Source organism: Arvicola amphibius, chromosome 17 (genome assembly GCF_903992535.2).
Source record: "Arvicola amphibius chromosome 17, mArvAmp1.2, whole genome shotgun sequence".
NCBI classification, from domain to species: Eukaryota; Metazoa; Chordata; class Mammalia; order Rodentia; family Cricetidae; genus Arvicola; species Arvicola amphibius.
Window position 1 is genome coordinate 5,954,561 of NC_052063.2, and position 13,670 is coordinate 5,968,230.

The following is a 13,670-nucleotide window of genomic DNA, read 5'->3' on the forward strand; positions in this document are numbered from 1 at the left end:
CATTTTTGACAGAGAAAAGACAAAAGAAAGCAAGTTTGTTGAGTTTGAGAGCCCAGTATTTGTGGTATGAAACACAATACTGGGCTCCATATTGGATTTAGCAACCAAGGAAACATAACAGTAGCCCATTGAGTTTAAGACATTATTAATTCTTCTTCTCACTTTCAAGAATAGCCCACACTGTGATTGTTTGAAAAAAGTGCAATCCAGACTTTATTTCAGTAATCCAGCATCCTCAGGACCCCTCCTACTGGAATCAACACTCCGCCTCCAAAGGGTAGTGTTGTCTACAAATAGACCCCAAGGGCCAAGTGCACAGAAACCAGCGGCTGTCACCTGTCGATGCTGTTTAAAGGTAACTACTGGCCCCGTGCGACCTGTGTGTGGAAAGAAGATCACTACAAGGCAACATGTTTTATAATGTTTAATGGCATGATCCAGCCCACCATTAAAAAATTTACTGCACGTGCAAGTTATACGCAAGATGTAGTGTTTCTGCGTGATGTCGACACTAACTCTGGATTGCGTCACAATCTACCACACTGCCTTCATGATCATCACGAGGCTTTTTTCATACATGTAATTACTATGCTTCATCAACACGAGGCTTTTTCATACATGTAATTACTATGCTTCATCAACACACAAAGAAATAAACACTAGTTAGTCTTTTCTCTTTTACTTAGAAAACAGTGCCGTTTTCATTATAAACTCTGTGGCCAATGGAAGAAATGACACTTGTTTCTTTACAAGTGACAATGGCCACACAAGAGTTAAGGGTGATGAGGATGGGACAGCTATTTCTTAAGAACTCCTTCATGCCAGGAACTCCTCTAGGAGACTTACATGGATTCACACAATAAGGAGATTTACCAACATCTGATAACACAAATGATGTACAAATAATAGAAAGAATATTATTTGACGGGAAGTCAGCCACTCTCTTTTAAGATCTAACATTAGACTTTTTAGAAAGTCCATTATAGCTCCTTAAGTACAACAAGGGACCAGAAATGTAATGGGAGAAACTAGAGAACAAATATTATACACTAATATACAAGTAAATCTGTATTTTATCATCACGTTAAGTTTCCTTCTGAAAATATCAACTATTTCTAAAACCAAGGAGCAGGAAAGTCATTTTATTTTCTAATAGCCTCTTGCATGCCAATATTGCAGTTTTATTTTTTTCTTTTTTTTGTTAAAGATTTATTTATTAAGTATACAGTGGTCTGTCTTCATGCATGCCTGCAGGCCAGAAAAGGGCAACAGATCTCATTACAGGTAGTTGTGAACCACCATGTGGTTTCTGGGAATTGAACTCAGGACCTTTGGAAGAGCAGGCAGTGCCCTTAACCACTGAACCATTTCTCCAGCCCTTGCAGTTTTAATTATGTGCAGGAGTACCCATTCCATTGCCTAATACGATTGCAGGTGAATTTTTTCAATTCACCAATTACAGGCCTGCTTGTCTCAGACATTCTGACTGTAGCATTTCTCTATGAAACTACTGTATCTTTTTATTTTTAATGAACATTCTAAGTACAGACATTCTGAATATTTTGAGCATAATTTCATATCATCTGGCCATACTTTCTATTATACCCACAGGCAGAGAAAGCTGGTGACACACTTTTGTTTAAATAAGACCTTTTTCAAGAGACAAGTGGCTAAAACTCTCCAGAGTCTAGTTATTAGACTATTAAATTTTTTTTTTTTTGGTTTTTCGAGACAGGGTTTCTCTGTGGCTTTGGTGCCTGTCCTGGAACTAGCTCTTGTAGACCAGGCTGGCCTCGAACTCACAGAGATCCGCCTGCCTCTGCCTCCCGAGTGCTGGGATTAAAGGCGTGCGCCACCACTGCCCGGCTATTAAATGTTTTATGGGGTTATATTTAACTCGGGACATTATTTAACCACATTTCTGATACTGTAGAGGGTTTTAATTTAATAGCCAACTCTTCGTATACTTCTTTTAAATCATTTCTGGAAATTGAGCTAGCTTGCTTAGCTTTATTTCATTTATTTGTTATTATTATTATTTTACTAGTTGGTGGCTTTTAAAGAAAAAAAAAGCTCTTGTTCACCAAATTCCTTGGTTCATCAGGTAATACAGGACCTCAAGAGTTTTGAGTCCAGAATTTCATAAGTTTGAGTTCACTCTGCCACATTAGTCTATACACACACGTGCACACACACACACACACACACATACACCCTTGACCAAACATGGAATTACCCAGAAAACAGCTGACTCAGGTTTTGTCACGGAAAAAGTCCCCACACTGAACTGGACCCCTCTTCCTAAAACTGCCTGTCATCTGCCAGTGTCAGTCTTGGCCCCAAGAAGATGACCATTCTGTTCCTTCAGTGTTCTGTGGGTCATTCTGTTCCTTCAGTGTCCCTAGCTGTAAAATGGGTGTGATAGCTATATGTAATAGGATGGGAGGGGGGGTCAAATAAATATGTCCATAAAGCACCTGGCACAACAGAGGGCCTCCGTGAGTGGTTCCCTTCGTCTGGTTTAGGAAACTTTCCTCTGCATGGGTATCTTAGGAGACGGGGTGACACCCACCATGTACTCTTCCCTAGGCCAAAGAGGGATTTATTTCAATGTTTATTTGAGCAGCAAACTACTCCTTAGACTTCTAGCCGTTTCTTTCTGAGTAATTAGTTCTTTGAGAGAAGGCGCAACAGCCAACATCCGCCTCAATTAACCGACCCTGCAAAAAATACAACCAGTTGTTTTACCAACTGAGAGCAATAGTTTCGTTCCTATCTCTGGAAGAAGGTGTTTCTCTGTTCTCTGCTGTTGACCTAATCTCCTCCTCCCGCTACCTCCAGTGTCCCATGATTTGGCCCCCTGGCAAGCCGAGGTATGGGAAAGGCAATGGGAATGGATTATTTCCGGTTGTAAGCTGAAGAGAAGGTGGGCGTTAGGATGTTTCTGAGAAGTTTCCTTCTTCGTTCTGGTAGGACAATGTCTCTTCGAAGGCATCGAAGGCAGCTTCCCTCTGCTGTCTCCATCCGCTCCTCTGGACCTCGCAGTTCTGAGTGGTGGCCCCGTAAGACATCTTCTTTCTGGGACTAGCGATGGCCTCGTGGTTGAGTTCTGTCTCCTCGGCTAATTCATCTTGGTCAATGATTCCACATTTCTCCTCAGAGAGACTCTCTGGGTCAGCCCAGTCCTGTTTCTCCCCAGAAGCGAAGACCCCGTAGAAGATGACACCGCTGTAGTGGACCAGGGCGGCAATGAGGAACACGTTCTGCCACTCCTCGCGGGTCTAACAAAGGAAATATCCGGTTACTATTCAGTTACTGTTTTAAGCAAAAACAGAGGTTGACAGAGAGCCCTAAAGTCCTCCACTGGGATAAAAACATCTCAGAGGCTACCTTGGGCTTCTGGGTAGACATAGGATAGACTCAACATCCAGAATCTATACTTAATTTGAGTACCTGAAAACGAAAGACGACCATGAATGCCATTTTAATATAAACTACATATAAAAATAAATATGTAAAAAGTACAGGTCACATGTGCTTGAGGAGATGGTTCGGGGGGGGGGGGTTAAGTGCACGGAACGTCCTTACAGAAGACCCAGGTTCAGTTCCTAGCACCCACATGGTAACTCACAAGTATCTTTAACTCCAGCTCCAGGGCATTCGATGCCCCCCACTGGCTTCCATGATATGTATGTGGTATGCATATACACAAGCAGGCAAAACATTCACTCACATAGAACAAATATAAATACAATTTTAAAGATAAAAATAAGTTTAAAAGCCACAAAGGTCCAGTGGGAACTAAGTATCACATCCTTGAAGATTCTGGGGTTTGTATACTGTGTTTATTGGTGTTTTGTAACACGTGTGCCGGGTAACCATGGAGACCAGAACAGGGTATAGTGGCTAAGTGCCTTGGACGTTCTTGTAGAGGACCCAACTTCAATTCCCAGCACCCACAGGTAGTTCACAACCGTCTGTAACGCCAGCTCCAGGGGATCTGGATGTAATCCAGGGGTTACTAATGGTTGTGAGCCGTGTGGGTGCAGGGAACAGAACCCTGGGCCTCTCAAAGAGCTGCAAGCGCTCTGAGCCTCTGAATCATCTCCCCTGCTCTCTTGTGGGTCTTTTTTATTTATTTAAATTACATTTTTTCACTTATTTTACATACTGACTGGTTTCCCCTCCCTCCTCTCCTCCTGCCCCCCCCCCCACTCCTCCTCATCTCCATTCAGAAAGGGGTGAGCCTCCCTTGGGTTAGAACAAACCATGGTACATCAGGGTGAGACAGGACCAAGCTCCTCCCCTTGTGTCAAGGCTGGCCGAGGTGGGTCTTAAGAAAGGTCACTAATGCCTCGTTTATTTTCTCCTAAACGAGGAGGCACGCTGCACCACTACTTTATGTATGACAGTCTAAGTAATGGGTGGAAATGGACTAGCCCTTAAGATCGTAAAACAATCTTAAATAAAATGTTCATTCTGGGTTGGCTGCCTGAGTTTCTTTGTATCTCTAAACAATCTCTACAGCCTTTACTTCTCTCCTCCAGACATTTATTTCTCAGCTGAAAAGGTATGGAACTAGATTACCATTAGTTCTGGTGCCATCAATAAAGAATAAAGCAGAAGCAGGGAAGGAAAGGGAGGAGGAAAAAGAAAGAAGAGAAGAAGGCAGTCATCCAAGACTCAGTCAAGGACAGGGACGCACACTGACACACTGGGGTAAGTCACGAGATCTCGGGTTCCGAGGACAGGGACAACACTTACACACAGGGTAAGTCACGAGATCTCGGGTTCCGAGGACAGGGACACACACTTACACTCTGGAGAAGGTCACTAAGATCTCAAGCTTGGGCAGTGCTTCTACCCTGATAGTGTAGCCCACAGCCACAGAGCAGATTGTTACCTTGTGCTTGGTCATGGCTCCGACAATGAGGGGGCAAACCATTCCAGACAGGGTCCCCACTCCGTTCGAAATCCCCATGAGAATGCTGGCATAGCGTGGAGCAATGTCCAGGTGGTTGACATTAAAACCTATGGTAAAGCCAGAACCCCAGTATCAGAGTTGAGAACAGGATTCCTAACGCCCTTTGGGAAATGCGTGACTCGCCCCAAGGCTCATCGATCAGTTTGATCTTCTCTAGGATATGTTTAACAGACATCCTACCAAAAAGGCCTGGCTGGACATTGCCAGGCTGTCCCTGCCCAAAGCGGGGCTGTCCGTGCTAATCAGTGATGTATCTATGGTGATGGGAATTATAGAAGTGTGCCCAGCGGAACTGGAACTCCAAAACCAAAGTCCTAATGCCTCGACTGTATCCATTCAGTGCAAACAACCAGACCCTCCTGAACAGAACCTTACCTACCAATATGGCCTCAGTTCAAGTTCAAAAAGGTGAACATTTTGTTATTTTATTTATTTAGACATGGTGTCTTGAACTCACAGACTTAAGCTATCTTCTTGCCTCGGCCTTCTGAGAACCTGGAATCACGGGCATACACCCCGTCTAGCGACATGCATGGATGGAAGGTCTAGGCAGCCACCTGCCCCGTTGACCGCTGTCTTCCCTGCGCTAGCCAAGCGTCTGGCCTATCGGAATCATTCAGGCACTTGTGTCTATATGCCAGTTTAAGCTACCGAAAACAGAGCAAAAGATTGTGGATTTTGCTTAGCCATGCTTCCGCTTTCTTTTCTTTTGTGGAGTACCTTTTGTATATTAAATTTGTCCTTTGACAGTTTCTTTAAAAAAACAGTTCAGTGATTTTATTTCTAGTTATATGTATGTGTACATGTGTGTGCTCTTACATATTTTCCTCTGGTGGAGTGAAGAGGGACAATCCCAGCTCTAATGGGGTCTAAGCACATCCCTAGTGGATCCTATGTCACCCCACTTGGTGAAACTATGCCGTGGCCGTGTCCCTTGGGGATCCCTAACTACTAAATGAAGGTGCTACAATTTCCTGGTCCTTCCTTCCTCCTAAGATTTAGTGAATTTCCATACTCAATTCAGAAACCCGGAGGATGTTTTACCTGAAATAGCAAATCCACTAAAGCCTACAGCGAGTACCAGGAAGGAGATAGCCACTCCTTTGGTGTGGGAAAAGCCAACCACCAGAAGCAGGGTTGCCTCCATGCCAAAACCTGCAAATAGAAACAGAAGAAGCGTCATATGCCTGTCAGTCTGCCAAAGCTATTGACTTGGCACATGAACCCACATATCATAAAGCACAGTTTTCAGTGCACACATCCTAGCTCGATATCTACAATATTCCCCAATATTCATGACTGCATAACTATACTATTACCTCAGTGTTCTGTGAAATTTCTACCATACCCTGAGGTACCTTCAAGAACAAACAACCTTAGGATGAGAGACAAGAATAAATAATCCTTGGGATGTTGCTCCTGCCAGTCTGAATGCTGTCTAGACAGCTAGTGACCCCTTGTGACTACATAAGTTGTGGCCTTCTACATAAACATAACATGACAACACTCATCCAATATTTTTCTTCTAAAAACAAAATCTGTAATAATCGCCTGAAATAAAAGATCCTCAGTCAGGTGTAGCGGCTTGTGCCTGGAGACTGACTGAGGCCAAGTTAGAATGATCACAGATTTAAGGATAGCCTAGGCTAGATCGTGAATTTAAAATCGGTCTATCACACAGTGAAACTCTATTTCAAATTTTAAAAAATGAGACCAAGAAGATTTTAGTACTTGGAAGGCAGAGACAGGTAGAGCTCTGTGAGTCCAAGACTACATTGTAGTCTAAAAAGTGAATGCCAGGCCAGCTAAGGCTACATGGTGAGACCCTGTCTCAAAAGAAAGAAGGAGAGAGAGGAAGAAGAAGGAGGGGGAGAAGGAGGTGGAGGAAGAGGAGGAGAAGAAAAAGAGGGAGGAAAGAAAAAGAAAAAAGAAGGGGTGGGGGAGGAAGGAGATGAGAAAAGAGAGGAGAGAAAAGAGGAGGGGAGGAGAGGAGAGGAGAGGGGAGGGGAGGGGAGGGAAGGAGAGGGGAAGGGAAGGGAGGGGAGAGGAGAGGAGAGGAGGAGAGTGGGCTGATGAGAGTTCAGTGGTTGAATACTCCCCTGGCAATCACAAGACTCTAGGCTCCATCTCTAGTGGGGAAAGGGGAGAACTAAATAAATAAATAAAACAAAGTAATGCCCCACTGCTGGAGCAGCATAAATCAAATCTTTCCCACTTCACCAGTTCACCAAGTCTTCAGGCCTCTGAAAAAGTGTGAGACATTTGCACAGAAAGGATAGTAGGGGGAGCATACTTTCTGTTCTTTCCATCCAGAATAAATGATTCCAGCGTAATCAAAAAGATGAGATAATTAAAAAGGCATCTATTCCAGGTGTGTGTGTGTGTGTGTGTGTGTGAGAGAGAGAGAGAGAGAGAGAGAGAGAGAGAGGAGAGAGAGAGAGAGAGAGAGAGAGAGAGAGAGAGAGAGAGAGAGAGAGGGTTCATCTAACAGCAGACAGAGATAACATAAATACCACTTGCAGCCCACCAAGGGTGAGGGATAATTAGAGAGGAGGCTTCATTGTGAAGACAAGCTGCTGAGTCCACGTATCTCCATGCGATGGTCCTACAGTTACTCTCAGGGCAACATGACTAACCGAGTGTCCATTCCTCTTGTTTTCACGCCTAAGAACCCAAAGCACACCACTCCTCCCACGTCTTTCTCCCTGTCTCTGATTAGTCTCCAGCGTAGCCACATTTAGGGCTTAGACTATGGAGTCAGAAAGCCTAACTTCAGATTCTGCCTCAAAACCATGCCTCGTGTCACGTTGGAATAGTTTATCTTAGCGCTTCAACTCCTCGTGTTAAAAAGCAGAGCTAATCAGACAGCCTCAAGGAACACTGGAAAAGGAAAGGAATACAAGACACTGAAGCTGCACATGGGTGCCTATGTGGTCATCAGACAGCCCAGCAGAGACTTCAGAACCACTGCAGACTTCAATCTTCAGTTCTCACATACAATTAGGTGTCTTCAGCCTTAGAAGTCACTGTCTAATCTTACTTCTGCTTTCTCCATCTCTGCCGTCATCTCTATTCTAGGCTCCATCCCCTGTCACCTGCATCAATTAATCTGATTGGTGACCTTCGCTCTTTGACTTCTTCTGATGCATTTGCCACGGAGTCTTCCTAAACTGCATCCTAAACTCAGTGGGACTCTGTGTTTGCCAACCGCCCCGCACTGGTAGCACCGTCTAGTGACAGCGCTTCTTGCTCCTCTAGTTCCCTCTTTGCCAGCCTCACCTCCCTTCTCCATCCAATTCTAAATGCAGCCTTCTGTGTAGCAGCAACACAACCCTCTCTCTGACTGCTTCCCAAACCACAGCATCCTCAACCCCTCAAGCCAGCTTCCTCCCTTCTTCTATTCATTTTCTCCTATTTTCTAGAACTTATCAATAATGCTTTATAAATTTTTCATTTGCATTTTATCTCTGCTACAAATTTGTACATTTTTGCACATGCTAGACAAGCTAGGTGGGCCCTTACCACTGTGTTATGGCCCTAATCCTTGGCTTTCTGAGACTAGGTCTTGAAAGGTAGCCTAAGCTGAGCTGATGCTCTCCTACCTGCAATACGTGGGATCTAGAATTACAGGTGTGTTTCACAGCACCCAGCTTACAAAACTGCATTCTTTTTGGCATGTGTGTATATCATTTGCACATGGCATGCATACACGTCCATGTATATTCACATGTCTGTGGGCACACACACGTGCACAGGCATGTGGAGCCCAGAGGCTGATGCTGGGTGTATTCCTATGTCACTCTCCACTTACCGAGGCAGGCTGTCTCACTGGGCAGTGAGAGTCCACAGTTCAGGTACTCTAGCTTGCTAGCTTGTCTCAGGGATCCTCTGCCAAGCAGACATGCCTGCCCAGCTAATTTTTTTTATGTGAGTGAGAGGGATCTGAACTCTGCTCCTCACACTTGTATGACAAGAACTTTACCCACTAACCCATCTCTCCATCCTAAAACTACACTCTTAACACAGAACCAAGCTAGCATGTAATTGATACCAAATAAGCAGCAATTAAATTGGTATCAAGGAAAGATAATGAGATAAAAATACAAAGTTGTATATTGGGCCAATGGTGGGGGGGAGCTATCAATGGTCTTATCCAACAGTGGAGCCTACACACTGCAATAAGGCCTGCCCACATCTGTCTAGGAAGACGATGAGCTGGCGCCAAATGAGACAGAGGAGTGGGATAGCTGCTTTTTTTTTAATCAGCCTCCAGTTGCTGATGTAACAAAACACCAAAACAGTTCAAAATAATGCACATTTATTATCTTAGAGTTCTAAGTCAGAAGTCCGAAGTGGGCCATTCTGAGAGGAAAGCAAGCCGGCAGCACAGCTGTGCTCACTGTGACCAACAGAGGTGACTCTGTTCTTCCCTCTGCTGGTTCCTGGAGTCTGCTCATGACTCTTGTAGCATCATCGCTCTGGGCCAATTCTGCCACCATGACCCTTGACCTACTGCTCCCTCTACTAAGCAAACTTGTAGTTACCATGGGCCCACCTAACTAATGTAGGATGATCTCTCCAGCTCAAGACCGTTGATTTAGGGCGTGAAGATAGAGCTCAGTGGGTAGACTGCTTGCCTAGCATGTACAAAGTCCTGTGTTGGATCCCCAGCACCACATGAACTGGGTTTGGTGGGACATGCCGATAATCTCAGCACTCAGGAGGTAGAGGCAGGAGGGTCAGGGGTTCGAGGCAATCCTCTGCAATGGGACTCTATCCCAACAAAAGCTCTTTAAGTTAAACACACCTGCAAAGTCATGGGAGTAGACAGAGAGAATCCTGAACGCAATGCCCAGATCTTCAGCTCCTGGCCACCAGGGGATAGGTCTGCCCCTGCCATCCTTCAATCTCTTATATTACAGTTCAAGCAAAAATCCCTGAAGACCAGAAGATAGACTGCGGGATAGCAGGTTCCCTGTCTTATTTCATTACATGCTCTTTCCCCCTTCAGTGCTGTGAGGGCAGATGGCAACAGCTCTTGTATCTCTCCACACCGTTTCTTCGTTGGTAAATGGGTCTGAACTCTCTCTTCTGGAGTCAGAGCGTACACGTCTATTCCTTCTGTCTAAGATCCTACTCATGACCTTGTAGTCATTGGTGGTGCTTCCTCTGCTGCCACTCGGTCAACCTCAACCAATCCCTTGGAGAGATAGCAGCTGAGAGGACAATGGACTCAGACAAACCTATCACCTTGCACAGGACCTGCCACTTGAAGACATCATTTTATTCTACCTCAGCTTTTTTTTTTTTTTTTTTTATTTCTGCCCACGAATGTCATAGCATAGAGCAACTGTACCTTCTCTACAAGGATGTAATGAAGATTAAGTAAGACAGTACAGGAGAAGCCCTAGGTTAGTGCAGAGCTCTGAAAGCCCTCAAGAGAGCACGTTCAAAAGACAAAATAGATGAGCTAAGAAGAAATGGAGAGGCTGAAAAGATGAACGGTTATAAACATTGTATGATTTCGTGACTAGTTTCATTGACTCTTCATGTGAAACACACTAACTTCCACTTTGTCTTTGCAAAAAGCAAAACGTAAAACAGGAACTAAGCAAGCCTGGAAAGAACAACATGCATACAAGGGTGTGTATAGATAACGTGGGCACTGTTCATGCAGGGGTGTGTAGATGAGGGGGGCACTGTTCATGCAGGGGTGTGTAGATGACAGAGGCACCATTCATGCAAGGGTGTGTAGATGGGGGCATTGTTCATGCAGGGGTATGTAGGTGAGGGGGTGCTGTTCTTACAGTGGTGTAGAGATGGGGGAACACTATTCATGCATGAGTGAATAGATGGGGGCACTGTCGGGGTGTGTAGGTGAAGGGGGCACTATTCGTGCAGGGGTGTGTAGTTGAAGGGATGGTATTCATGTACCTCATTTATAATCACTTGTCCTTTGTGTTTTACCCAAACATGTATGTACACATAAGTTGAAGGAGGAGGAGGAGGAGGAGGAAAGGAGAAGAAGGAAAAGGAGAAGATGAGGAGGAGGAGGAAGAGGAGGAGGAAGAGGAAGAAGAAAAAGAGGAAATAAGCATTGTAAGCAAATAGTAAGTGAAGCATGTATAGAAAAGACAAATAGCAGGCAAATACATTACCAGAAGTTATATTACTTTGGCTTCAGAAGAGAAGGAAGAAGTGTTTCTTGGGTTTCAAGTGTGTCCTGATCCAATCATCCATCAACTAAATTGTCCTACCACGTGGCAGGTTATGGCGGACACCACTCAACTATCTACTTGGAGATGGACTCAGAGGTCTTCAAGATCCATTCCAATGCCTAGACTCAGCCTGACTGAGCCTGACAAGCCCAATCTCAGAAGCTAAGCAGGGCCCAGCTGAGTTAGAACTTGGATGGGAGACAACGTCTGGGCTGGCTCTAAAGCAGGCTCTGCCATTCTGTTAGCTCTAATCCTACAGGAACCCATTGGCGTGTCTTTGGAGTGCACAGTACCTCCGCAATTCATGATCTTTCGGACGGCGGTTGTGGTTAAAATCTTCCTGCTTCTTAAATAATCAGCCAGTTGTCCTCCGATGGGTACCACAATTGTCATCACCATGTGTGGGACGGCTGACAGCAGACCCACCTGGGAGACAAAGAAGCAAAATCCCAACTTAACTTCTACTGAGAGGTCTTTACAAGTCCCTGATCACCCCCACTGCACAGCCCCACAGCCATTACCTAATTATCTAATGCGGAATCTCAGGAGGTCTGAACTTCATGGCCATTAAGCAATAAATGCAGAGAATGATTCTGTGTATGGACCAACTGTCCTCCCCACCTGACTGAAAGTTCCATAGGGCCACAGACAACTCTGGCTCATCACAAGGCCCTGGTATCCAGAATAAGGCCTTGCAGAGAAAAATCAGACTTGGTTTCCATGATCACAATACTGTGCTGGTTCTTCCAGTCTCTGCTTAATAATGCTTGCAGCTAGTCGGACATCTACCTGTGCCTGGCTGCAGCTCTTTCTCTTGAAGAAAGGATATTTTCATGTTTCATGTTGATTATATTGTTTCCTCCCTAAAACACAGGCAACCCCATCACAATGACCGGAGACACTCAAGAAGATTCTTCTTAAACTATCCAAAGCAACTATTGTTACTGCTACATGCATCATAATGAAAAAATGGGGAGGCTGGTCTGAAACATTAGTCTCAGTGTTCTTTCTGCCACCCAATAAGTAGTTTATTGCATTTATCTATTTTGGGGGAAGGAGAAGGTCATAGCACACATTGCTGAGGTCAGAGGACAGTTTACAGGAACTGATTCATTCCTTCTACCATCTGAATCCTGGGGACCAAACCTAAGTAATCTCACTTGACCATTGATATGGGATGCCCCTCTGTGCCCTGTGAATATGTTTTATTACCACTGGTTAGTAAAGAAGCTGATTTGGCCAACAGCCAGGCAGAATAGAGCCAGGCAGGAAATCCAAAAAGAGATACGGGGTGAAACAAAAAGGAAGAGACAGGGAGATACCAGCGGCCACTGGAAAAGCAAGATATGAGGTAACAATCCATGAGCCTCATGATCAAATACGAAATAACAGAAATGGGGTAATTTAAGTTGTAAGAGCTAGTGAATAATAAGCCTGAGCTAACAGGCCAAAAAGTTTGTAATTAATATTAAGCCTCAGAGTGGTGATTTGGGAATTGGTGGGTAGGAAAGAAACCTCCAGTTATAAACCATAAGCCTTTTTGTCTGCTGAGCCAACTCAGTAGCCCATAATGAGAGGTTCAGAAAGAGGAAAAACCCACCCCATCAAATATGTTTACCTTCGAGCTAATATTTAGTATTTGCATTAGTTTCAGAAACATCCTGAGATTAGATTAAGAGGCACTGTCTTTAAATGCAGATTAATACATGTTTGATCCATACTAAAGAGAAATTAAAATGTAAGACTACTGTCTGAGCTCTAGGAGGCCAAGTGCCCTAGAGCTTTGTGAGTGACAGCCATTTTAATTTTTTCATCGTGTAACGGTTATTCTCGGCCAGATCAAGTGCATCGGAAGCCTCTGTATATTTACCTTACTTATTGCAAACCCAAAGACCTCTTCAAAGTAGGCGGGCTGGCTTATTAAGAGCAAATAAAAGGTCCAGCTTCTACAGAAGTTTGCCACAATGATCGCGTAGACGGGCAGTGACGTGAAGAACCGTTTCCATGGGGTGTTGAATTTCTAGGGGGCAAAAAAGACCACGAGCTTTTGAGTGAGGACGCTGATGTCTCCTTTCTGTAAGGAGGTGCACAGAGCACGAAGTCTTTGTGCTCACAGGTAAGCACAAGGAAAACCAGAAACGTGAAGCATGTGGGCTTGTCTCTGCCATGGACGGGATGTGTAGACCGGGAGTGGGTGTGGTTAATAACCTGGTGGCCTTTGCAATCTGTAGGGCCAGGCATCACCCAAGTCTCCCAGACTCTCCCTCCCTAGACCATTGTCTTGAGCGTTGCTTCTCAGTCAACAGGACCCATCCTTTAGGAAGATGTCACTTGTACTTTAGAGCCCCGTGACTTCAACACTGTCTGTGTGACTGAGACCACACAGGCTCCTAGTCCCTTAAGCCACAGAACCCATCTTCATGGTAGAGGTCATGCATACTTTGCCAAAAGAGTTCCCGTGTCGTCAC

At 44.7% G+C, this 13,670-nt stretch overlaps 1 protein-coding gene across 2 annotated transcripts in view; it reads right to left on the reverse strand.

Annotated features, from left to right (window-relative positions):
- Positions 1 to 2,245: 2,245 nt before the first annotated feature.
- The window catches only part of Slc17a8 (solute carrier family 17 member 8), a 54,059-nt gene continuing 42,634 nt past the window's right edge, over positions 2,246 to 13,670 (reverse strand). For both annotated transcript variants that reach the window (XM_038314883.2, XM_038314882.1), the window contains exons 8-12: positions 13,073 to 13,222; positions 11,496 to 11,628; positions 6,029 to 6,139; positions 4,904 to 5,031; positions 2,246 to 3,281 (exon numbers count right to left, since the gene is read on the reverse strand). In XM_038314883.2, the coding sequence (XP_038170811.1) occupies positions 2,934 to 3,281; positions 4,904 to 5,031; positions 6,029 to 6,139; positions 11,496 to 11,628; positions 13,073 to 13,222 (870 nt within the window). In that variant the 3' untranslated portion in view covers positions 2,246 to 2,933. The remainder of the gene's footprint in view (positions 3,282 to 4,903; positions 5,032 to 6,028; positions 6,140 to 11,495; positions 11,629 to 13,072; positions 13,223 to 13,670) is intronic.